Source organism: Chiloscyllium punctatum, chromosome 9, assembly GCF_047496795.1.
Source record: "Chiloscyllium punctatum isolate Juve2018m chromosome 9, sChiPun1.3, whole genome shotgun sequence".
NCBI classification, from domain to species: Eukaryota; Metazoa; Chordata; class Chondrichthyes; order Orectolobiformes; family Hemiscylliidae; genus Chiloscyllium; species Chiloscyllium punctatum.
The window spans coordinates 60,119,690-60,147,210 of NC_092747.1; the positions used below are offsets into that span (position 1 = coordinate 60,119,690).

General features: G+C 41.4%; 1 protein-coding gene across 6 annotated transcripts in view; it reads left to right on the forward strand.

Moving 5' to 3' along the window:
* The window catches only part of aff3 (AF4/FMR2 family, member 3), a 152,704-nt gene that overhangs the window by 63,297 nt on the left and 61,886 nt on the right, over nt 1-27,521 (forward strand). For 4 of the 6 annotated variants that reach the window (XM_072577637.1, XM_072577641.1, XM_072577636.1 and 1 more), the window contains 2 exons: nt 1,687-1,735; nt 17,274-17,314. In XM_072577637.1, coding sequence (XP_072433738.1) covers nt 1,687-1,735; nt 17,274-17,314 — 90 coding nt within the window. Of the gene's footprint in view, nt 1-1,686; nt 1,736-5,236; nt 5,283-17,273; nt 17,315-27,521 lie in introns of all 6 variants that reach the window. The other 2 variants (XM_072577640.1, XM_072577638.1) reach the window with 2 other exon arrangements.

Sequence of the window (27,521 nt, forward strand, 5' to 3'; positions counted from 1 at the left end):
GCAAACTCCACACAGACAATCACCAGAGGCTGGAATCGAACACAGATCCCTGGTACTGTGAGGCAGCAGTGCTAACCACTGAGCCACCATGTAACTCTAATACAGTTCAGCATTTAGAAGCCCAAGAACACATCCCTGTGGGACACCACTGGTCACCGACCTCCAGGCAGAATAATTTCCATCGACTACAACGTCCTATCTTCTTTCAGCCAGCCAATCCTGTATCCAGACGGCCAAATTTCCCTGTATCCCATACCTCCAAACTTTCTGAATGAGCCTACAGTGGGGAACCTTATCAAATGCCTTGCTGAAATCCATATATACCACATCCACTGCTCAGCCTTCGTCAACTTGTCTCATCACACCCTCAAAGAACTCTATAAGGCTTGTGAGGCATGACCTGCCCCTTTCAAAGCCATGCTGACTATCTTTAATCAAACAATGTTTTTCCAAATAGCCATAAATCCCACTTTAGAATCCTTTCCAGTACCTTGCTTACCACAGACATAAGACTGGCTGGTCTGTAATTCCCAGGGATTTCCCTATTACCTTTCTTGAACAGAGGAACAATATTCGCCTCCCTTGAATTATCTGGTACCACTACCATGGAGAGTGAGAGTGCAGAAATCATCGCCAGAGGAGCAGCAGTCTCATTCCTCTCTTCCCATTGTAACCTTGAATATATCTGATCCAGCCCTGGGGACTTATCTATCTTGAGTCTTCCCAGAATTTCCAGCACATCCACTTCCTTAATTTCCATCTGTTCAAGCCTATTAACCTGGTCCACGGTGTTCTCACTATCAACAAGGTCCCTCTCATTAGTGAATACTGAAGTAAAACACTCATTTATGGTCTCCCCTACCTCTTCAGACTCCACGCACAAGTTCTCCCCATTATCCCTGATCAGCGCGACCCTCCTCTGATCATCCTCTTATTCCTCTCTTATGATTTTATCATATTATTTAAATCACAACACAAACAGCCATGTTGGCTAGTAAAGTGTTTAATGTTTCTTTTAAGAGTAAATGGTATAAGCAAGGTGTTGACATGCAATCAAGATCTGCAAAAGATCAGTTAAGCTGATATATTCATGAAATTTATGTACTAGCTTCAAATGTTTAACCATTTTTCATAAAAAACTTGAAAGACTTGCAAAAAGTACACATATTAAAGTAATATTCTCATGTCTAAAATTCCATTAATCCTGGAGGCAATGACAAATAATGGGAAACATCATAAACAGAATTTTTAAAGTGAAAATTCATCAAATTGCAGATGTTGGAATTGAAACTGTGAAATCACATTATAGCTGGACTTTGTTAATAGAAACCTCCTAATTTTCTCCTAAACCTCTTAACCTTTAACTAGCAAAGGGAAGATTTATATGAAGACTTAACTCTTTTGGGAGTCATGAGACCTTGCACTATAAGTGATGATGTGGTGTATTGAACAACACTATAAGGGAATTCCACTGTGTATTCTTTGTCTGAATGTTCCTTTATTATGTTCTGGCAATTATCATACTCCAAATTGACAATGGATAGTATATTAAGAAAGTTTTATGCTATACATTTCTTAAAATACTTTTGACATTCTGTTGTCATTTAGTCTCTTGCAAGTGAATAAAATTGTGCTCATAAAATTGTATTTTGAGTTTATGATTTTCTATTTATTCTCTATCCACAGAATGTTACAAAACAATCTTAAAATCAATAGTAATGAAGAAAGTGGACAGGTAAGATTGACCATCCAAGAATAAAAATGAGTTTATCCTTCAGGGAGTCCTATTGATGTAACAAGCCATAAAAACAAAACTTAATTATACAGTAACAAGTTGTATACATTATGCGGTATAACTTCCTTGTCATTATAAAACCATATATATATACTTTTTCACCATGACTAATGCTGCAAGAAATCAACTTAAATATAACATATTGTATGAACACTTCAGACGCAAGACAACATCACATAAAATAAGAACAGTTCTTTGCAATGGTATTTACGCTACTCAGTATCAAAAAGCAAAAGGAATAGAATATCTGGGCTGGCAGATAGGGAATTTGAGGCAGGATTTTGTAACCACAGCTCTCAGTTACTTATTTTTACTGTTTTAAGATCCTGCTACAAGTGGGAACAGGCACTTCTTGTGTCCCCACATTGCTCCCCTTTATATGGATTTCAGCACCAGAGTTGCATTTTATGGGATGATCTAAGTAATCATGAATTTTGCCAATTCTACTTCCAGTGCTTTCATTTTCATGCCAGAACTTCATTCTTTTAGTGGGAGTCAGTATCAGTTAAGGAGATACCTCCCCATGTTACAGTGAAATATCCTCGCACCCTATTCCATGGAGGTAGACGATCCAGTAACATGATGCACATCCATATTATGTATGTATTCTGACCCTAGGATTTAGGGAGCTCTCCAAGGGAATATTTATGGGTGGCTTAGTGGAAAAGATACATATAATAAAATCTACTCTCTCCTATCTTTTTACTTCAGACTTTTGCCTTTTCTTAAAAAAACCGAATCATATAAATTGCAATCAATGTTTTACTTATTGTAAGAATAACATGGTGCAATCCAAAAGTGTAATGACAGTGAAGTAATAAAGTGCAAAAAAAAGTCAGAAGCTGACCAAAATTGTACAACAAGCCTGCTGAATAAATGAGGAAAATGTACAAATTAAACTCATCTGCAATGCAGGCTATAGCAGGCAAAAGAGGATAATAAATTACTCACCTTCCCTAGTGCCAACATTTCCCAAACCACAGCATGGCTATTAATGAGAGAATGTAGATCCATGCGTAAACCAAGCAATGGTGAAAATACAGCACAACGCAAAGACCCTTTGGTTCTAAGACTGACTATTCTGATCAATAATACTTACATCTCTGTACTAACTCATATATTTAAACAGGTTCCCAGTGACCTTAAACTAACAGCAGCCAGTCACCATGAAATTCAGTACCATAGTACCCATTGCATTTTGCCCTTCTCCTTGACTGTGAACCAGACCTGCACCACTACTCAGTGCAAGTGGGCAACTGCTTCCTGGAACAAGATATCTGGGTAACTCTTTCCTGATGCCCAGACATATGCCCCAAATTAATAACTCTGAACTGAAGTTCCTTAAAACACAGAGAGTAAATGCAGATATGATTATTTTGAATCACAACTGGAGAGGCAATAACCTAGTGGTATTATTACAAAACTGTTAATCTAGAGACCCAGGTAATGCTCTCGGGACTGAGGCTCAAATCCTAGCACAGCAGATAGTGGAATTTGAATTCAACAAAAATCTGGAATTAAGAGTCTAATGATGACCATGGAGCAATTATCAATAGTCATAAACCACATGTAATGTCCTTTAGAGACAGAAACTGCCATCATTCTTTGGTCTGGTCTACATGTGACTTCAGACTCACAGCAATATGGTTGACTCTTAACTGCCCTCTGGGCAAATAGGGATGGGCAATAAATGCAGGCCTGACCAGCGACACATTCATCCAATGAAAACAATATATTTGCCACAGACTCATGAGCCCAGCTGTTGTGGCACGCCACCAAAACTTGCATTTCTGTATGATGTTATTGGAATTATTTAAGTTATATTAAAGTAATAGTCAAGCTCACCTGCACTGTTTTAATTCCTAATATATCACTCTGCACTTTGTTCAGCTCCTTTGTTTTATTACTTACTATTTTTATTACTTATTCTCGTTAATGTGTGGCAGATTTGATTCTGGAGCCTTTCTTTAGTCATTTTAATTTTTATCTCTCTAGATCTGAGTTACATAAACATTAAACTCAATTATAAGACTAATTATACATTTGCCATACATACAAAACAAATAAACTATTTCACAGTAATTCCTTATGTGGTGTTTTAGACTGGAAATAACTCCCACGGAGTTTCGTGGCTGTAATGTGGCATACTTTATTTCTATCTCCCAACAGAGAGGGCAGTATAAAAACTTGATCAATACTTAAAAGTGTATTACTTCCTCCCAATGAAATAACAATAATTCCCTTTTCATTCAAATTATATTGTGCCATGCTGTGATGCATTCCCCTCTCAGTAACATCAGTCCTCACTCATTCTTATTTTGAACAAATTTTTGTCCTTCTTTTCACAACTACTTCCCTCCTATCACACATGAGACTGAACAGCCTGAAACAACAGAGTCCAATGCTGTCCATGTTGAGATCCACCTCCATTTCTGAGGAGGAAGCCACTCAATCCTCAGAAGAAGCACAGGCAAGACTTTCATCCACATCCTCCAGCAGCTCAGAAACTTCCACATTGATGGGTTCTCTTTCCAGATTAGACATGGGGGGCACAATTTGGGTGAGCACATCACTGACACATCTTCACAACAGGTCGAGGAAGAAACTTATCAGGTCTCTCACACTCAGAGCACCATGTAGACCAGGAATCTGCTCAGACCCAACCAGAAGATAATTCCATGGTCAAAAACAGAAATTGCTGGAAAAGCTCAGTAACTCTGGCAACATCTATGGAGATAAATCAGAGTTAATGTTTTGGGTTGACCATTACAGAATCCACGGTTATTTCACTTTTTATTTGACAATCCCATGGTGTTGGCCATTTGAGACTTTAAAATGAACATAGTGGCTTAGCAACAGTGTACAGCTTTGTCAGAGGCAGGCAGTAAGCTAGAAGAAAGGTTAGAGGTTATCAGTTCTGTGCTGACTCCTGCATGCACAGAATTGCTATTGCCAAAGAGACCCGCGTCTAACACATTCAGTGTTTGCAGAATATGCTCACAGACCTGCACTCCATTGCAAGGCAAAAAGAGGATAAGAAACCACAGTCTCACTCCAGGTTACCCTTCCTCTCAGTGAGACAGGTATTGCCAGCATGGATGCATAAGGAGGAGAAGCCACATACAAGACCTCCAGAAGATACCTCTCAGGTCACTCCAGAGGTGCCCAACCCATCCAACACACTACTGACTATCTATGGTGTGTCATAGCCTGTTATGCTTAGAGAAGGTGAATTTGTAGTACATCATGTATTGGATCAAAACAAACACGGAGAATGCTGGAGAATCTCAGCAGCTCTGGCAGCATCTGTGGAGAGAGAAACCGAATTAATATTTTGAGTCCAATATGATTCTTCTTCCTAATAGTCAAATGCACCCTGAACTCTTGCTGAAGAAGAGTCATACCAGCCTCAAAATGTTAACTCTCTTTCTGTCTCCACAGATCATGTGGAAAGCTGCAGCTCCAAATTGTCGTTTTCCATTGTCAGGTCTGAACATTTTTAAGTTTGCATCTACTTAGCTTTGCATATCTGGCATGACAAGGGACCAATTGATGCAAAATATGATTGCTTGAGACCATAATTTCATAAGAGAATGACCTTTCAATAGAATCCAGTTTGATGGCAGATGGGTGGCATTACAGAATCAACAGATACAGGATTTGTACAATTGCCACTAGCCAAACTTCAGATGCAAATCATTGGATTTGGTTCCTGAAGAGAAATTAATAATTTACCCTATCACTGTGCAGACGGTAGCAGCCATTTTATCTGTTTACTAGTTGTATTTGATGCAAAGGTGGCTAGGCTTGAACTTTATGTCCTTATGACTGAATTGCAGCTCCATCTGAGATCAACAATGTGGAGAGAAATTAGAGTTGACGTTTTGACCCTTCTACAGAACCTGCCAGATCTGCTGAGTTTCTCCAGCAATTTCTGTATTCATTTCCTCAAGTTTGGCGTTGGGGTTTAATAGACTGGTCACTGGGAGAAGGATGATGGTGAAAGAGGAAAATTCCAGATTGAAGAGTGGGATTTTGATTAGGAGCTGATTATGTGGGTGATTTACAATATACAATTACCGCAGCTTTACTAGGCTCAATACAAGAGGGTGAACGGCCAGTTCACAAAGCCATGATTTTAGGGAGTAAATTGGAAACATTAACCATTATAAAAAGGGGCTGAATGGAAACAGCGAGAAGCTGAGAAGTAATCAGGGACACAGGGTCAGCAGCACAAAAGATAACATGAAGAGTTGGGGTTGGGGAAATCATTGTTGGTCTTGGATGGAGCTACAACTCAGCTCATCAATGGGTAATCTGTGTAGTCCTGGAGAAAGTGGAAGCACAGATCTGGGGTAATAAAACAAAGAATTGTAGTTGCAGGAGATCTGAAATAAACAATAATGGAAATTGCTGTAGAAACCCAGCAGGTCTGGCAGCTTCTGTAGAAGGGTCACTGGACTCAAAACATCAGCTCTGATTTCTCTCCACAAGCCTGTGTATCCACTTTCTCCAGGACTACACAGGCTATCCATTGATGAGCCCTTGAGCATTAATACACAAAGCCCTAAGACATAACAGCAGACAGACAGCCCCAACTGAGGATGCCCAGCCCCCAGATGGCTGATGTACTTCTGATCCCTTGAATGGTTACACTAGATCTGCAGGACTGAGCATAAATAAATTCCTTGTCTGGTGATGCCTGGCCTCTGGTCAGAACAAGCACCTGACTGATTGTGGTCCCACTGCAATAGCTGAGCCTCTTGAATGACTGTGGTGGTACTCAATGACTGGCTAAAGACCTCCTAAACCCATACAGCCTTGGGTGGCTGTCTGTGTGAAATCTGCAAAAGTCTCACCCCTGTCTGCATGGGTTTCTTTCAGGTGCTCCGGTTTCCTCCCATATCGGTAATGGGCAGTTGTTTGATGGAATCCTAAGAGACAGTATTTACATGTATTTGAAAAGGCAAGGACTGATTAAGGATAGTCAACATGGTTTTGTGTGTGGTAAATCATGTCTCACAAAGTTGATTGAGTCTTTTGAAGAAGTAACGAAGAGGATTGATGAGGGCGAGCGGTGGACGTCATCTATGTGGACTTTAGTAAGGCGTTTGACAAGGTTCCTCGTGGTAGACTGGCTAGCAAGGTTAGATCTCATGGAGTACAGGGAGAACTAGTTATTTGGATACAGAACTGGCTTGAAGTTAGAAGACAGAGTGGTGGTGGAGATTACCTTTCAGACTATGACCAGTGGTGCGCCACAAGGATTGGTCCTGGGTCCACGACTTTTTGTATTTATATAAATGATTTGGATGTGAACATAGGAGGTATATTTAGTAAGTTTGCAGATGACACCAAAACTAGAGGTGTAGTGGACAGCGAAAAAGGTTACCACAGTGTACAATGGGATCTTGTCCAGATGGGCCAATGGGCTGAGGAGTGGCAGGTGGAGTTTAATTTAGGCAAATATGAGGTTCCAAATTTTCGAAAGGCAAATCAGAGCAGACTTATACACTTACTGGTAAGGACCTGGCGAGTGTTGCTGAACAAGGAGACCTTGGAGCATAGGTTCATAGCTTCTTGCAAGTAGAGTCACAGGTAGATAGCATAGTGAACAAGGCATAGTGAAGAAGGTATGTTTTCCTTTATTGGTCAAAGCATTGAGTATAGGAGTTGGGAGTTCATGTTGCGGCTGTACAGGACATTGTTTAGGCCACTTTTGAAATATTGTGTGCAATTCTAGTCTCCCTTCTTATCGGAAGGATGTTGTGAAACCTGAAAAGGTTCAGAAAAGACTTACAACGATGCTGCCAGGTTTGGAGGACTTGAGCTATAGGGAGAGGCTGAATAGGCTGGAGCTGTTTTCCCTAGAGTGTCGGAGGCTGAGGGGTGACCTTATAGAGGTCTATAACATCATGAGGGGCATGGACAGGGTAAATAGACAAGGTCTTTTCCTTGGGGTGGGGAAGTCCAGGACTAGAGGTTAGAGGTTTAGGGTGAGGGGAAAAATTTAAAAGGGACTGAAGGGGCAACCTTTTCATGCAGAGGGTGGTGCATGTTTGGAATGAGCTTCCTGAGGAAGTGGTAGAGGCTAGTACAATTACAACATTTAAAAGGATGGGTATATGAATAGGAAGTGTTTCAAGAGATGTGGGCCAAGTGCTGGCAAATGGGACTAGATTAGGTTGGGATATTTGGTTAGTATGGATGAGTTGCATCGAAGGACCTGTTTCCATGCTGTACATCTCTATGACTCTATGACTGTATATGTATATTAGGTGATTGGCTAAACTTAATTGCCTATAGTGTCCAGGGATGTGTAGGTTAGGTAGATTAGCCATAGTTAATGCGGGATTATGGGGAGGATGCTCTTCAAATGTGGGCTCGATGGGCTGAATGGCCTCTTGCCACAGTATAGTGATTCTATGATCATATCATTCACTCCATTAAGGACTGATCGGCTTTGAATTTCAGACATGGCCATTAGATTTGTTGCACATATGGAGTATTTGCCAAGTAAGTCATTGGCACAGGCAGTACCTTGAGGTAGCGTGGTGCTCTGAGCATTGACAATTCCATGCTTCTCCACCTGTAGTGAGTAACAATCCCTGTGAAGCAGGATGGGAAAAATAGTCACTGCCCATAAGCAAGATTCAGAACTCACTGTTAAAACCTGAAGGGGAAAAATAGGAAATTTATTTCTCAATGTCAGATGTTTGATCTATTTCATTCTCAAAGTGTTTTCCCAACTTTCTTGCTGTCGATCATGCTACTCAGAGCTTGGGAACATTACACTCTCAGATTCGCAATATGAAGAAAAATTTGCCCAATTTTCCCCTCAAGCACTAAATGACATCTTTAGAATTTTGCCATTGAACAGCAACTGCCTCTCTTTCATGTATTTGTAACTCATTAAAGTCCCAACTCACCTTATCAATTTAACTACTTCCAATTTTTCTTGTTCATGAAGAAAATAAATGTCACAAATTTCCAACATATAAATCAGAACAGGTACCTAACCTAGCAGAACACCATGTTATTGTCGCAGCCAAGAATGAAACTGCATTTATTCCATTGCAAGAGGTTTTACAGGTAAGGCTGATGGACTCAAGGCATGTATGGGAACATGGGACTGGGACATCATAGGAGCTTTGCTGAGGGAAGGACAGGACTGACAACTCAATGTTCTGGGTTTTAGATATTATAGGAAGATAAAAAGAGAGACAAGAGAGAAGGGGTAGTGGCCTTTTTTGATTAAGAAAAGCATTATCACTGTAATTAGAGAAGATATTTCTGAGGAATGATTTAGTGAAAATTTATGAGTGAAATTAGAAATAAGAATGGGATGATCACCTTGATGGGATTGGAAAATAGGCCCACCAATAGTCAGAGGGAAATTGAGAAGCAAATATGTAGACAGATTTCAAATATACGAAAGAACAATAGGGTTGTGATAATAGGGAATTTTACTTTTCCAAGCATCGACTGGGACTGTCATAGTGTTAAAAGTTTGGATGGTAAAGAATTTATTAGTGTGTTCAAGAAAAGTTTCTTTATCAATATGTAAATATTCCTACTACAGAAGGAGCAAAACTTGACCTTCTCTCAGGAAATAAGGTGACTGAGTTGTTGGTACAGGAAGACTTTGGGATGAGTGTTCATAATACTATTACTTTTAAAATAGTTATAGAAAAGGATAGGTCTTCCATCAAAGTTAAAGCTCTTAACTGGAGTAAATTTTAAGGGTATGAAACAAGAACTTTCAAAAGTTGACTGGAGTAAACTATTAGCAGGTAAAGGGACAGCTGACAAGTGGAAGGCCTTCAAAAGTATGACAATGAGAATTCAGAGACAGTATGTTGTTGTTAGAGTGAAAGTCAAGTCTGATAAGATTAGTGAACAATGGATGAATAAAGATACTGAAATTCTAGTCAAGAATAAAAATATACCGTGTAACTGAAACCCTTGAAAAGTATGAAGAGTGTAGGGGCATTCTTAAAAAGGTACTCTGGAGGTACATTCAGCAGAGAGACTGCACTGTTTGAATATCTCCGAAACAGCAATTAGGGATGTTAAATAAATACTGGTCTTGTCTGCAATTCCATAAATGAGGAAACAAAATGTGCTATCCTCACGCCACAATTCCATCACAAACCATCCCAGCTTTAATATTCTGGGTTGCAGCACCAATTAAATATGCTACCTTCATTACGAACCTGGATTTATGCAAAACATTTATATAATCACCGCCAAGTAGAATTCTGGGCTTTTTTGTTCCCAATTTGTGTGTCCATTTGCAATGTGCACGAAAGAAACTGTTTGGGTGATGGGCGAGTGAAACCTGGAGGTGACAGAGACAGACATGGGTTTCACCGGCTGTTGAAATAAAGTAAGAGTGGCCTTGACAAGTCAATCTTAGTGTTTTCTTACTCCTCTGGATTTGGATGAAGGAGGTGCTGGAAAGAATAGCCAACTAAGGTTGCTTCAGGATAAGGGTCATTCAACAACTGAATTGTTTGGTACAATAAAATAATAGCTGAAAATGTGTTGCTGGAAAAGCACAGCAGGTCAGGCAGCATCCAAGGAACAGGAGAATCAACGTTTCGGGCATGAGCCCTTCTTCAGGAATGAGGAACGTGTGTCCAGCAGGCTAAGATCAAAGGTAGGGAGGAGGGACCTGGGGGAGGGGCGTTGGAAATGTGATAGGTGGAAGGAGGTCAAGGTGAGGGTGATAGGCCGGAGTGGGGTGGGGGCGGAGAGATCAGGAAGAAGATTGCAGGTTAGAAAGGCGGTGCTGAGTTCGAGGGATTTGACTGAGACAAGGTGGGGGGAGGGGAAATGAGGAAACTGGAGAAATCTGAGTTCATCCCTTGTGGTTGGAGGGTTCCTAGGCGGAAGATGAGGCGCTCTGCCTCTAGCCGTTGTGTTGCCATGGTCTGGCGATGGAGGAGTCCAAGGACCTGCATGTCCTTGGGTGGAGTGGGAGGGGGAGTTGAAGTGTTGAGCCAGGGGGTGTTTGGGTTGGTTGGTCCGGGTGTCCCAGAGGTGTTCTCTGAAACATTCCGCAAGTAGGTGGAACGTTTCAGAGAACACCTCTGGGACACCCGGACTGACCAACCCAACCACCCCGTGGCTCAAAGCTTCAACTCTCTCTCCCACTCCACCAAGCACATGCAGGTCCTTGGACTCCTCCATCGCCAGACCATAGCAATACGACGGCACTTCAACTCCCCCTCCCACTCCACCAAGGACATTCAGGTCCTTGGACTCCTCCATCGCCAGACCATAGCAACACGACGGCTGGAGGAAGATCGCCTCATCTTCCGCCTAGGAACCCTCCAACCACAAGGGATGAACTCAGATTTCTCCAGTTTCCTCATTACCCCTCCCCCCACCTTGTTTCAGTCAAATCCCTCAAACTCAGCACCGCCTTCCTAACCTGCAATCTTCTTCCTGACCTCTCCACCCCCACCCCCACTCCGGCCTATCACCCTCACCTTGACCTCCTTCTACCTATCACATTTCCAATGCCCCTCCCCCAAGTCCCTCCTCCCTACCATTTATCTTAGCCTGCTGGACACACGTTCCTCATTCCTGAAGAAGGGCTCATGCCCGAAACGTCGATTCTCCTGTTCCTTGGATGTTGCCTGACCTGCTGTGCTTTTCCAGCAACACATTTTCAGCTCTGATCTCCAGCATCTGCAGTCCTCACTTTCTCCACAATAAAATAATCACTGTTCATGATATAACCATTATTCAAAATTAAGAAATGTCAAATCTGTTATATCAGGCATATTTGATAGCCATGAACTATGTAAGTAAATCATCCATGAGATTTGACTGTATAATTCCTGGATATGTAAACATGAGTGAATATTGAAAGTTTATCATTAGACGTAACATAAGTAAAATAAAGAGAATGTGTGTGAGAATATTGGGCAGCCAGAAAGCACAAGGCCATTGACTTATTCAGGTCTTTAGCTATACAGAACAACCCTGCATAATCTTCTCAGAAGTGCCTTCTGAGACCTATAAGTGACTACTGTACTGTCAGCACAACATTTACCATCTATTTTAACTATGAAAAATATAACTAATGTTACATGTAAAAATAATTTATGAAAGGAAAACTATATAGTTCACGCTAAATATGTTTTGAATGATTTGGTATTGGTTGATTTTCGTTCAACAAGTTTATTTTGACATATTAAAACTGAACTATGAAATTAGATACTGAAGTAATGAAACTTTCTGGACTCAAATGATTTCAAAGTTAATATTTCTGCAACTTTGTGTACATTTTCTTAATAAGCGTTGTAGAAAAATCTAAGGGAGAGATTTGATCCTCCTTATCTTTAACTAGTAAAATTCACTGTTCTATGAATTATGTGCTCATACAAGAAAATCGCGTTTTGATCAGTCAGACTTAATGTATAAATGGTGTCATTTAAGATAACTAAATAAACAATTTATTGTAACAAATGAAATGAAATTTGAATTATTTGTCCAACAAAAACCTATTTTACTACAAGGTTCTTTTTGTGACTCTTGAACCTTCGGCTGTTGATGTTTGGTGGATGTGAAAATTTATTACCTACAGAGTAAGTCTACATCCAGACTGCCAACTCTTGGCTAAATAGATCCATTGTGTTCATCTGTAATTTGTTCCTTTAGTTTAGCAAGTCAAGGCACTTCCACATCCTTTGGGATTTATAACTGTTGGCTTCTTAGTATGTGTGGCTGCATTCCTATAATAGTTTGTAATGTTTGAAAAGGACACATTTACACAGCATTCTTGCATGAACTAATTATAAAGTGTTTAGTAAGAGAACAGATACTTTGGGTTAATTGTGATAATAGAAAGCAGAGTTTCATGATGTTTCCATTTACTGTACTTTGTTGGAGATTCTAATAACAGTATTTGTAAAATAAGTGAGCAGGATATTTTTTGATGATAGGTTATAAAAATAAGGAGATGGAATTTTTCCAAAGTTTTCCTCAGTTCTGAATTAATGTTCCATTTATGACATCTTAAAGGCTATTCATGCTGTAATTTTGCAGAAGTGAAGCTGTTTGAATTAGCAATATGTATTTTCATGGAGGTTTCTAAAGTACATGAGAAGGATATTGCAAAGCTAACATTTGAAAATTGTAGCATAAGGAAAGATTAGATAGGCAAAGCGCGTTTCCTTAGAAAGAGAAGGTGGTGAATTAAGTATACAAAACCATGAGGATAGTGTAGACAAGAAAGAGTTGTTTCCTTTAATGTAGAAATGAATTAACAGGTTGCACAGATTTAAGATAATTGGTTGAAGGATTAGAGGGAACATGAGGAAAATCATTTCTACCCAGAGAATGATGGGTGTCTGGAATTCACTGCCCAGTTAGTGATAGAAATAAAAAACCCCAACTTATTTAAAGGGAATCTGAGTCCATACCTGAAGCTGTGTAACCTGCATGGCTATGGACTAGGTGCGAGAAAGTGGGATCAAAATGGACATCTAGTTTTGCTTTCAGTGGGCACAGACACATTGGGTTGAATGATGTCTTACTGTGCTGTAACGTTTCATTATTCACTTGGTTGATAGTAGATAAGAAATGTCTTAGTACAAAAGGGTAGTATGTGTACGGAATGAGCTGCCAGAGGAAGTGGTGGAGGCTGGTACAATTGCAACATTTAAGAGGCATTTGGATGGGTATATGAATAGGAAGGGTTTAGAGAGATATGGACTGGGTGCTAGCAGGTGGGACTAGATTGGATTGGGACATCTGGTCGGCATGGACGGGTTGGACCGAAGGGTCTGTTTCCATACTATACATCTCTGACTCTATGACTCTAAATCATTAAGTCGCCTTAGTCCACAATAAGATTTATATATAAAGCAATAATTGTAATTACATTTACTTAATTCAATTAATACTATCTATCTCAACAACCTAACAAAACTACTATGGTATTTACCCTGATTAGTACTGCAGACATTGGCTACCAGTATCAGTACGTGGCATAGGATAAAGAGAATCCTCAGTTTTCTCGGTATTTTTAATCAATCCATACAAAGATGCTATTACATACCCCTGAAGCAGTAAAACCTGAATCAAGGCTGTTTTGTTCACAGGTAGGGTGGCACGGTGGCTCAGTGGTTAGCACTGCTGCCTCACAGCACCAGGGACTCATGTTTGATTCCAGCCTCCGACAACTGTCTGTGTGGAATTTGCACATTCTCCCCGTGTCTGCATGGATTTCCTCTGGGTGCTCCTGCTTCCTCCCACAGTCCAAAGATGTGCAGGTTATGTAAATTGGCCTTGCTAAATTGCCCTAGTGTTCAGGGATGTGTAGACTAGGTGCATTAGTCAGGAGAAATGTAGAGTAATAGGAGTAGGGGAATGGGTCTGGGTGAGATACTCTTCAGAGTGTCGGTGTGGACTTGCTGGGCCAAATAGCTTGTTTCCACACTGTAGGGATTCTATGGTACCACTGCACCACAGTGCTGCTCCTTTGTCTATATTGTGTCAGGATCTATCTACATGTCAATGGTAGAGGATAGAACACTTGTGAATCCAAAAAGAAGAGGCACTTGTCTTTGTTAATGAGATGGTTTATTGCATAATCTCAATAATTACAACTTAAATAATGAATCTGGCTTAATTACTGAGGACCATTTGGAGGTGTACAGAACATATTTGCTGTCCGTGAAGGCTAGTGTAGAACTCAGTGCCTCAAACCCAAAGGTTGTATGACATTATCAAGTTGGATGGAACTAATGCAAATTCAACAGTAACACTTTCAGAGCCATTAATTTATAAAGTAGACTACTGCTATCCTTCTTGAATGTCTTTCTGATTGGAACATTTCACTTTGCACTTTTTTGGCAAGTTTTAATCAAAGCACAAGAACAGATGGGTTGGGTCAGATGTATGGAGTTGAGAAGTGGAGTGAAGAGAATCTTAAAAATCAAATTCACAAACCAAACCCATCCCCAACCCACTCACCTTTGCCTTTAAATGAGGTAGGAATGTGTGGGAGATACCACTCCATTCCAAGGAGATGAATTTGTCAACGTATGGTAAGCCTGACAGTTATGTTCTGGTGAGGATTTGGTGGATCTGGTCTCTTTATGCACTTAAGCAACCCCTCAAATGTGTATCTTTTTTGAATCTCCCTCATGAAGTGTCCATTAACTCCTGTATCCAGTGTCTAATCTTCTCCAAGGCCCTGGATCTCGCATCCCAGCTCCTGATCTCTCAAGGCCTGGCCTCAAATTACAATCCAAAATGCCAACCTGCCCTTCAGAAGTCTCAATCTCTAATTGCCAATCAGACCACCAAACCCCATCACCAAAGCCACAAACTATCCTCACCCCCTTACCCTGAGGTTCGGAAGCCACCTGTGATTCTCTGATTGACCCCAACCATTTTTCCACCATCATGAAACTTGTTGCTTGCACATGTAAGATAGGTTTTGTGTAAGATGCAAGGCATTATAATGTACAAGTAAGAACATTAATTGGGGGGATAAAGCACAAAACTTATTTGAGTGTAGATATTTGTGGCTAACATCTAAACATCATTATTTGTTGTTGCTGTCCTTGAAAGCGACATATTCAGAATGTTGGTACAGCTGGGCACCGAATACATCAAATTACCTTTGTCTCAAACATGTGGTTCAGAATGTAATAATTTTGAACAGTGGACCTATTGTCTCAAGTTATTCTGGAGCTCAATCTGGTGGATCAAAGAGGTGCAGAATTCACAAAAGCTCCCTTTCACCTGCACTCTGTTTTCTTAGTATTTACATCTGTGTTGACAGGGCTCAGGATTACTGCCAAGAATCATACTGGGTAAATGTAAAATTTAAATCCTTTAATACCATTAAATATGTTTTGCTCTACAACCAAGTCTCATGTATTATATAGTTATAATACATGGTAGGAACATGTTAGATTTACAGAAAGTAAATTAAAAAGCAATGGTTAAATAAACTACACTCTTTAAGAGAGCCATATCAGTTGTCAAGTGTGCTCATTTCAGATCTTTTTTAAATTGTCCGTGAAACAACATTTGATACTGTATGTGTTGTATTTTCAAACTCTCTGGTGGAATAGAAATGACGTAAATTAATCAGACACACACATGTACACCCTCAAAAGCTTGGATTTGAGACACCACTAAAAGAAGAACAAGGCACAGAGCAAGTGCAGTTGTATTTGCGAAATTATGTTCCTAAATAAAATATCCATTATCTCTTGCTTTTGGCCTCAAAAACAGATGGCATGGTCTTAAAGCACTGAAAAATATATGGCATAGACTAACTTGGACCATTCATTTAGCACACTGAAACCTGAAAAGCCTGCTGATTGTGTTGCGAAGTAATCTTGCTGAAATAGGGACAGCATAGTAAATGTAATCTCCTGGGAATGGGAAGTTGACAAATGATTGCAGTTGGCAGGCAATGCAATTTGTTTCATCTAATAGACTGGGCTATAGCTGGAATTGTTCATGAATGATAAATGAATTGTATGCAGATCAATGAACTTGGCTGTAAAGGTATCCTTAAACCGTTTCGGCAGAGACAAGTTGGGTGCCTTTTGTGTATCACTCTGGAGATCGTGAAATTGAACAATTTAAATGATTTACAATGTGTTGTCTCTCAGGTATTAATGTATTAGGCTATGAAATGCCTTTGTAATTTCTCAAAAGGTAGAGTGAATCCAGGGATGCCAATCTTAACTTAACTGCTTCATTATTATTTTAATATACCTGGATTGCTTTTTATGGGACCAATATGATGACTACATATTCAACTTGTATTTAAGGCAATATCTATAGAGATAATATTTAAATTAAAACTTTAATCTGGTAAAATTTCTTTCAATTAACAACTAGATTCAAATTTCGCATTGCAGAAATCAAGGCAAATTTACCTTTTCATTTGCCAGTATAATTATTTTCAAAATAAGTTAATATGTTGTTAATTTTGAAGCTAATATTTGCATGTGTTTTTAATTCATCCATGGGATGCGGGTGTCACTAGTTAGGCCAGCACTTATTGCCCAGAGGACAGTTAGGAATTAACCAGATTGCTATGGGACTGGATTCACATGTAGGCCATTTCCTTCCCCAAAGGACATTAGTAAGTCAGATGAAGTTTCCCCCAATAATTAACCATGGTCTTCTGGTCATTATTAGACTTAATTTCAGATTTTTATTGAATTCAAATATCCCCATCTACCATGATAGGATTTGAACTCAGGTCCTCAGAATATTACCTGGGACTCTGGATTGCGAATAGAAAGAAAATGATTCATTTATCCTCGAGCGTATACAGTTATGTTAGGAGGAATCCTATGATCAATCTCTTCTTGTTAATGATTTTTGATATGTGTAGCTAATCAAATACAGTTATTAAATTCAGGTTACTGTCATTACATGTTATGCAATGTAGTGCTGCAACAAAGATAATCTCTTTTTCTTCCAGCAGGTACCACAGAAGTTTGTTCCTAGGACTATTTCCGAGAGGTATTTTGTTTGGATTTCTTCACCTCCTAATAGTACTAATATGCTAACCAAGTGTAGCCTAAAGTTATCAAACCTATTAATCCACAAGGGAAAAAAAGTTGATAATTTTTTTTAGTTAGAGAATACAGGTGCCTGAGATGTTTGACTCATTAAATGTATAAGTTGGCTCTTGTGGTGCACAACCACTACAACATAGAACAGAAGAAGATATGTTATGACAGTTATACTTCCTGATCTCTACAAAGTCACATGGATCGGCACAAAAGTAATGAAATAGAAACCTCAGAGACAAGGGGCTAAGAATTCTTTCATGGATGTGAGCATTATTAGCGAGGTCAGAACTTATTGCTCATATCTAAATGCCCTTGGAAAGGTGTCATTGAGATGCCTTTTTGAACCACCACATTCCATTTTGTGTAGGTTCACCCATTGTGCTGCTTGGAAGAAAAACCCAGTGATTGTGAAGAATTGGTGATAAAGTTCTAACTCAGGGAAGTGTGTGGCTGGGAGGGAAAGTTCCAGCTGATGGTGTTGCCCTAGTCCTTTTATTTGATAGAGGCCACATGTTTGACAATTGAAGGACTCATTGGCTGTAGGGTATCTTGTTTCTGGTACACACTAGTTTCCACTTTCACCATGAAGGGAGTAAATGGTTAAGATGAAAAGTAGGTTTGGAATGAGGTAAGCTGCATTGTCCTGGATGGTGTCAAGCTCCATGAGTGTTATTACAGCTGAACCCATGCAGCCAAGTGGACAATATTCAATCATATCCTAGCTTGTGCTTTATAGATAAAGACTCCGGCTTTGGGGTGTCAGAGGATGAGTTCTTTACTACAAAATTCCCAACCTCTAGTCTGTTCTTGTAGCCACAGAATTTAAATGGATGCTCCGATTAAGTTTCTGGTTAATGGTAACCATGCCCCAGAATTTGGTTGTAGACGATTTATTGATGATAATGCCAATGAAGTGGCTAAAGACTCGCTTCTTTGATGATAGGTTCTCAGGAGGAGGCAGATCTTCCACTCAGCACTTCGTGTTAAAGACTGCACAGACATGTCAGCCTTATCTTTTGCCTTCATAAGCTTGGTTCAGTCTTCATTGAGGGTTGGCATTGCCATAGAATTCTTTTCTTCACTGGAGTGATATTATTTTTAGGAATATCTAGTGCTATATGTCAGGGTTGTGTCCCACAAAGGCTCTATAGTGGTCACAGAAACATTTGCAATAGGAAGGTTGAGTTACTTTCCATGAGACTTCAGAGGAGCCAAAGTGAATGCTTGTGGGTACTCCCTCCCAGTTGTATAGTATTGTACACCACATCTGGTAGATCTGTCTGGTCATTAATGCTGGAGATGTGGAGGAAATTGGCAGACAGGTATCTTCTATGAGCAATAAAACAAGAACACAAAAGGGTAAACATGGGTAGGGTATATTCTAATGGCCCCAAGTAGTCAGTGAAAGATAGAGGATCAACTATGGAATCAAATTTCAGAGATGTATAAGAATAAGCTGTAGAGGATTTTCACTACTCAAATATTAATTGGGATAATTTTAGTGTAGGGAGGGAGCAAAATTGTTAAATTGTATCCAGGAATCATATTTAGTCAGTATATAGAAAGCTCAATAAGATAGCAAGCAGTTCTGGACCTAAGGTTCAGCAATAAGCACAGGCAGGTGGAAGGCATATCCACAAGGATTCATCCATTTAAGACAGAGATGAAGAGGATTTTCTTCTCTCTGAGGAGTGTGAATCTGTGGAATTCTCTACCAAAAAAGCTGATGTGGCTGGATGAGAAAGTATATTAACATAAATTTTTAATCAGTAAGGGAATCAAAGAGTTAAAGGGGAAAAATGCGTCAAAATGGAGTTGAAGATTATCACATCAGTCATGATCTCATTGAATGGTGGAGCAGACTCAATGGGCTGAATGGCTTACTCCTGCTCTTACATCTTATGATCTTAGTTGGCCACTTGGGATAGGGAGGGTCAGGAGTCTGTATCTCTATAGTCTGAGGAGTGGGCCGTTGTAGGTTCTGCAATCAGTCTGAGCAGTTTTAGCTAAGTCAATTTGGGATCTGGAAACAGATCAGTGACGGGTCCAGTCACACATCAATCATAGCTGTCAGTCTCAATGGTCAGTATGATAGGCCACAGACAGTTCCAGTGGCCAGATCAATAAAAGTTAAGTGGGGTTTTCATGGGTGACAGTACTGATCGGAAATTTGGGTAACACAATTCTGGGAATTGAGGCAGCATGCAGCAGAGGCGATGAATTTTGGGAAGAGGGGAAACTTAAGGTAGAAGGTTGGGACAGGGGAGTGCTTAGCTATCTGCAACTTCGAGCTCTGCAGTCTATCGCCATTTAGATAACATACTTCTTTTTTGCTCGTAGGGAGTAAATCACCACACGTCATCTTTGGGGTAGCACAGTGACTCAGTGATTAGCACTGCTGCCTCACAGCACCGGGGACCTGGGTTCGATTCCAGCTTTGGATGACTGTCCACGTGGAGTTTACACATTTTTCCTATGTCTGTGTGGGTTTCCTCTGGGAGCTTCAGTTTCCTCCCACAATCTGAAGATGTGCAGGTTAGGTGAATTGGCCATGCTAAATTGCCCATGGTGTTCAGGGATGTGTGGGTTAGGTGCATTAGTCAGGGGTAAATGTAGAGTAATAGGGGAATGGGTCTGGGTGGGTTACTCCTCGGAGGGTCGGTGTGGACTTGTTGGGCCAAATGGCCTGTTTCCACGTTGCAGGGATTTTATGATTGACTTTACTACGCTAAGAAATCTCATAGACAATCAAGTACTGAAACAATGATTTAAACATTATTGCATGTAGCAACCAAATAAAACCCCTCAAGCAAGCAAGTTAGGTCTAACAACAGTGTCGTGGAAATTAAATTGACTCGGCTCAACTGCTAGCAAGAGCAAAGTAAAAGCTTTATTTTTAACCCTCTGCATGCAGGACCAATACACTTGGCAAAAATGCCTAATGTAAGGATGATGAACAAAATTCACATATTCCTTTTATACCATTCAAGGGCTGAAAAACAGAGTTCTTATTTTCTTATCACCTTGTTGTGGACATAACTGTCTTTATGTTTTCCTTAGCTTCTTTGCTGAATTTGACTGCTCATAAGGCCAGGTTGAATGTTTACAAAGTTCAGCAAAGGCAAGCTGTCTCCTTGACTGCAGAATTCAGCAAAGTGTTTACAAAGTTCAGAAAAGTATTAGATTTAGCAAAGCATTCTCTTTCAGATTTCACAGTAAATGTTAATTCTGTTAATTTTCCATTACATTTCCCCCCTTTTTGTCATTTTATGACTGCAAAGACAACAACCAAAAAATATGCAGAGCCAGAATAGCTATATATCAAAAATGCTTAGGGAACACCAGGCCTTTCCTCAGACACCACCTACCTGTGACACAGCTTTGTGGTGGTATCGTCACTTGCTCTGGTGTGCCCTGTACACATCCCATGTTCACACGTCTCATTCGTCAATGTCATGATAGGATGGGGTTCATGCAATCAGACCTTCCTGCCGTGGGGTCACTGATAGTTTTACCATTTGGTATCCTACTGTACTCATAAGGAAGCGGCATACGCAGGTACACAAGCAGGGTCCTATACAAAGCACTATGAGTAAGAGCAGTCCTACAACTAGTAGAACGTGTAGGATCCAATACCCCCATCCTCCCCAAGGGAGGTGAGCCATTGGGACCAGGAGTCATCTGTTGGGGGAAGCGGTCGTATCGCTGCCTTCATATGATTTATTACACTAGTGATATTTTGGGACTCATCAGGAATATTAAGACAGCATGAGGTACCTAACATTTTGCAGACACCCCCTCTTTCAACCGTCAGTACGTCAAGTACTAATCGATTTTGTATCACTGCTTCCCTTACCGCCGTTAACTCAGTGTTAATGAATGCTAGGCCTTCCTCCGTCTCATTTGCTAACAGTAATACACTATATTTGAGGCCATTAATCTTGTTTATTGCTACTGTTGTCCCTGCTCCCAAGAGAATAGACCACCCAATATTCACTCCTGGTGTAGTCTAGGGAACTGCGAGTGTGTACCCATTCCAGTGCTGTGAGATGTCCCTGATTATTGATAAAGGGGTCTGATTATTGATAAAGGAACAAGCAATGTTTATGATCGTACCATTTGCATAGATTGCTGAGCAAGAGTCATTGTTCAAGTACAGCGTCGTAGTACACTGGGAGATCCCCAAATGGAGTCTTCCCGATTGTTACAAATACACGGTTCTACCCTGTCTTCCATTATGTGGAAGGCTGTAGTCGGGAGCGTGTCAGCCTTGGGACTGCAGTTATCCTTGAGTTTGGGTGGTGGCGCGAGATTTGCCCTAATTGCTCCCCCTATCAGGGTCAGGGTAGTCGCCACCCGCGGAAGCAAGCAGTTAGCATTCCTGATGAAGGGCTTTTGCCCGAAACGACGATTTTGCTGCTCCTCGGATGCTGCCTGAACTGTTGTGCTCTTCCAGCACCACTAATCCAAAAGCTAGCATTTCTCAGCAGGCTCTCTCTAATTGGTTCGGTAGTCCACTATTGGGCTGTGTGCAAACATATCCAACAAGGGTAACCAACGTCTAATCTCCGGTGTTGTATTAGGGCCAAAGCACATGCTCTGTTCCTTTCACATCTAGCAATGGCCCTTCGAACCTCCCAACCTACAGGCATCGCATTTACGCCATTTATCTCCCAATAGTGGCCAATTCTACTTCCGAGTTAGACTCACTGTCTAACCCCGGCTGACTTCCTTCGGGTTCGGGCGTGACATTAATGCCCTCTGCCCTGCTTGGGGTTAGGTCCATGATCTGGTTTGGTTGGTGCTACTATCTTCTGTAGGACCTTCTGCACTGCATCTCGGTGTGGGGGGGGGGGGGGGGGGGAACTGTACTACTATATTCACCTAACTATAGATGTCGGAGAAGGGTCTATCTATTCCACACCACCAGACTCCCTCATCGCTCTTCTGAGTCTTGGATATTATCACCCATGCCCTTGTACCTCCTACCTTGATCATAGAATATCTATTTCCCGTGTCAGGTGTCCCTTTAGCAGTGGTGGCTACTTCTAAGTGCCAGTCACCAGCACTGCAAGGATCCCTGCATGAATATTTATTATCCCATTTATAGTCATCCTGGTTTCTAAACAGCCATGGGTTGCATGTGAAGGCCCCCTTTACACCCTCTGTTAAGATTACCGTCTGGGGCTGTATCCCAGACGCCCCTGCCCTTATGAATAGTCCTACCAGTGTGCTTGCTGTCAATGTAGGCTGGGGCAGCCCCATATTTGTATGTGGCTTCTAACAACTATTTGCACTTAATTGGTTCCAGTGTTGTCTGATGTCTCCTCAGGCCCAGCTACACGTTTGCAATGACTGGCGTGTATCCATGTGGCTCTTTCTGAGATCTTAACAGCTGCCTGTGTTGTAAGGAGCACTTGAAACGGTCCCAGCCACCTCTTCGCCTTCCAGTTTTTCCTCCTGAAGTTTTTCACCACTATCCAGTCTCTAGGTTCTAGATCGTGCAGCTTCCCTCCTGCTGGTTGGGGTAGTGCTGCTTTCACTTGATTCTGTATTTGAGATAAAAGTGTAGAGAGTTTTATACAGTAACACAACATCTCATCCTCACAGTGGCCTCTTATCTGTCTTACCTTAGCTCTTGGGCTAATTCCTGTGTTGGGCAGCCTACCAAACAAAATTTCAAATGGGTTAAGATTACTTCTTCCTCTCCTCCAAGATCTCATATACATTAGCACAATCGCAAGTGCCTTTGTCCATGTCACCCCTAATTCCTCACAACATTTGTCAATTTATTTTTGAGCGGAGCATTTTCTCTCTCCACTGCCCCACTGCTCACTGGGTGGTAGGCACAGTGTTGTCTCATGTTTATTCCCAAATAATCACTGATCTGCTGGAAGGCATTATTAATAAATGGGGTCCCATTGTCGCTACTGAGCCTTTCAGGGATACCCCATCTCGGAATTATCTCAGTTGGCAAAGCCTTGGCTACTGCACTGGCATCCTGTTTAGATGCGGGGAACGCTTCCACCCATTTGGAAAACATATCAACTATTACCAGACAATACCTTTTCCCTTCGCTGGGCGTTAGTTCAATAAAATCCATTTGTAATTGTTCAAAGGGTTTTTGGGGTTGGGGATGTGCTGCCTGACTCATCTGTATTCCCCTCCCCACATTATTAGTCACACAGATAACACATCGTTCACAATATTTCTGGGAGTAATGAGTAAATCCCATAGTGTACCAGTGTGCTGGAATACTGTTATATATCCCCCTTTTGACACATAGTCCTTAGAATTGGCATAGAATGGAAATAATGATGGTGGTAGACATGGTTTACCATTGGGGCCACACCATACTCCTTCCCTCACACTGCATCCTGCTTTCATCCACTCACGCTTTTCTTCCTGTATGGCCTGTGACTGTAACTCCCGTATATCTGCTGTTGGAGTACAAATTTTTGTCATGTTCATGTCAAACTGATCACTTATCGGCTGCTGAGCTGCCGTCTTTGCCACTGAGTCTGCCCTTGCATTACCTTGAGAAATAGAATCGTTATTTTTTGTGTGGGCTTCACACTTACGCACAGCGATTGATTTAGGCAATAGGGCCGCTTCCAGGAGGTCAGAAATCAGGCCACAGTGTGTGATGGGCTTTCCGGTGGAGGTCAAGAAGCCCCTGTGTTTCCACAGGGTTCCAAAATCATATACAACCCCGAATGCATATCTGCTATTGGTGTAAATATTCACTGTCTTTCCCTCAGCCAATTTACAGGCCTCAGTCAAGGCAATCAGCTCCGCTGCTTGTGCTGACAGATGAGAAGGGAGTGATCCCACTTTGACTATCTCGTAGGTAGCCACTACAGCATACCCAACACCATTCTGGCCTGTCTCCTTGCTCCTGAATGCTGACCCATCCACAAAAAACTCCATATCTGGATTGCTGAAGTGGTGAATCCTGCAAATCTGGTCTAGGGCTGCAAATTTCATTAGCTACAGCGACACAGTCATGTGGGTCTCCATCTCCTTCTGTGGAGAGAAGGCTAGCAGGGTTAAGGATGTTACATCGCTTTATTGTAATGTTAGGCATCTCCAAGAGCACAGTATTATATCTGAGCCAACACGCTGCTGACATGTGTGTGGTCTTTTGTTTTGAAAGCAGTCAGGATACTGCATGTGGGACCAGTAGGGTTAATTCACCACAGCTGACTATATCCCTGGACGCTACAACAGCCTTTTCAGCTGCAGCCACGGCTCGCTGACATTTAGGCAATCCTGCCGCTACGGGGTCTAGTTTAGCCGAAAAATATGCTACTGGCTTCAGTTTTCCCCCATGATCCTGCAACAGCACAGATATCATGCAGCCACACTTCTCACCTACCATTTGTACAAAAGACTTGTTTGGATTCAGAATCTACAGTGTAGGTGTAGTTTGGAGCACCTTTTTTAATTCATCAAAGGCAGTCTCGGCCTCTGGGATCCATTGCAAAGGACTCTGGTTCTGCAACCCTTTGCCATGGGCTATGTCACTTAGGGGCGCCTCAAGGGTTGCGTTATGTGGGATAAACATTCTACAGTAAGAGCACATGCCCAAAAAGGATAGCGTTCATTTCTTCATGTGAGGCTTTGGAATTTGCTGGATTACTTGAACTCTGTCTTGACCAATGGCCTTCCCTTGTTCAAATATTAAGTGTCCTAAGAACTTCACCTGTTGTTGCACAAATTGTAGCTTTGTGAGACTAGCTTTGTGCCCTTCCCTCACTAGATGGCAGAGCAATGCAAGGGTATCATTCTCACATTGTTCCTCTGTCAATGCTGCTATTAAGCAATCATCTACATACTGCAGAAGTTCCAGACCTCTGTGTAGAGCCTCATTATATATGGTGGGGGACACACAGTAACCTTGACAAAGTCGTGTGAAGGTATATGGTTTCCCTTTGAATGAAATAGCGAACCAGAATCTGGTTGTACTGGTACACTAAAGAAGGCATTTGCTCAATCCACAACAGAGAAACCTGTCGCTGGACACCTTCACCAGTGACATGTGGGGAAAAGAGCTTTCCACGTCAAAAAGATAGGGTCTACTTGCAGTCACAGATACTTTATATGAGTTCACACTGACTGCACATCTGTGATCACTCCAATAAAATTCGCACAATAACAACTGATCTGGTTTAACCAATCTCCTGAACCAATCATTCTCATATGATTCATCAGGGCCATCGCAGTGTATGTGTGCTGTGCAGTGCAGCATGTCCACAGCAAGAAAATCAGTGTTAATATGATTAACATGGCTACTTGCTGTTGTGGTTCTGTTCGCCGAGCTGGGAATTTGTGTTGCAGACGTTTCTTTCCCTGTCTAGGTGACATCCTCAGTGCTTGGGAGCCTCCTGTGAAGCGCTTCTGTGATCTTTCCTCCGGGCATTTATAGTGGTTTGTATCAGCCGCTTCCGGTTGTCAGTTCCAGCTGTCCGCTGCAGTGGCCAGTATATTGGGTCCAGGTCGATGTGCTTATTGATTGAATCTGTGGACAGCTGGAACTGACAACCGGAAGCAGCAGATTCAAACCACTACAAATGCCGGAGGAAAGATCACAGAAGCGCTTCACAGGAGGCTCCCAAGCACTGAGGATGTCACCTAGACAGGGGACGAAACGTCTGCAACACAAATTCCCAGCTTGGCGAACAGAACCACAACAACGAGCACCCGAGCTACAAATCTTCTCCCAAACTTTGAATGGTTATTTGCTTCCAGGGTGAGTGAATCGCTCACTGAGCTTATCGCTCTCTGGCTTAATCGCCACTCATAGACATACATCAGGGGTCGTGGGTCGTATTTTACAGCCTGCACTGGTAAATCTTCCCTTTGAATTACCTGCAAGCCGGTCGGGGTACTGAGCAGATCCAACCCAAGTCTCCCTATGAGATCCCGACCCATCAGATTTAAAGAACAGAATTCCGATAGCATGAATGAGAATTGGAATGTTTCTCCATTACTAGTTTCACACAATAGGGGTGCGGAAAATCTCTCTCGTACCATGACTCCTGATGCACCCATTGTGTTCAGGAACCTTCCACTCATCTTTATTGGCGTTGATTGTCCAAACTGGCTTAATTTAAGGACTGAATATGTTGCCCCTGTATCTACCAAAAAGGTAACTGGTGTACCTTCCACATATAACATAGAGGTAGGCATCGACTTATATGCATCATTGTTATATTGAATATATAGTCCACACTTCGCAATCTTAGTGCTAAATATGGGGGTGGGACTTGTTTCAGTGCCCGTAAGGTTAGTAGAAGAGATTAGCATAAGCAAGTCTTCGTTGCCAAGCATAAGAGAAAAAGGCTTAACTGTACCTTGAATTTCTCTGCAGCAGCCATTTGAGCTTGCTGAGATAAATCTTGAATCTTCGCTTCGCCAAAAACAATATAGTTATCTGATGCCGGGCTTTTGTAGATATCTGGCTTTGTGATGACAAACAAAATGTTTTTAGATTTTCTTATTGTGGCTTTGGTTATCCCAGTAACCTGGAGAAGCCCTAGTTTTGAAATTGCTTTCCGTGCTTTCTATTCACTTCTGCTCTCTTTTGCTTTGCTGACGGGTTCTTCATCTATCCCGGATGAGCCCCCAAGTTTACTGTCGTGGAAATTAAATTGACTCGATTCAACTGCTAGCAAGAGCAAAGAAAAAGCTTTACTTTTAACCCTCTGCATGCAGAACCAATACACTTGGCAAAAATGCCTCATGTAAGGACAATGAACAAAATTCACATACTCCTTTTATACCATTCTTATCACGCCCTCAAGGACAAGGGCTGAAAAACATTAGAGTTCTTATTTTCTCATTTCATTGCTGTGGACATAACTGTCTTTATGTTTTCCTTAGCTTCTTTGCTGAATTCGATTACTCGCAAGGCCAGGTTGAATGTCTACAAAGTTCAGAGTTGAAAAATGTAGTGCTGGAAAAACACAGCAGGCCAGGCAGCATCCGAGGAGCAGGAGATTCGACGTTTCAGGCATAAGCCCTTCTTCAGGAAATTCCTGAAGAAGGGCTTATGCCTGAAACATCAAATCTCCTGCTCCTCGGATGCTGCCTGGCCTGCTGTGTTTTTCCAGCACCACATTTTTCAACTCTGGTATTCCAGCATCTGCAGT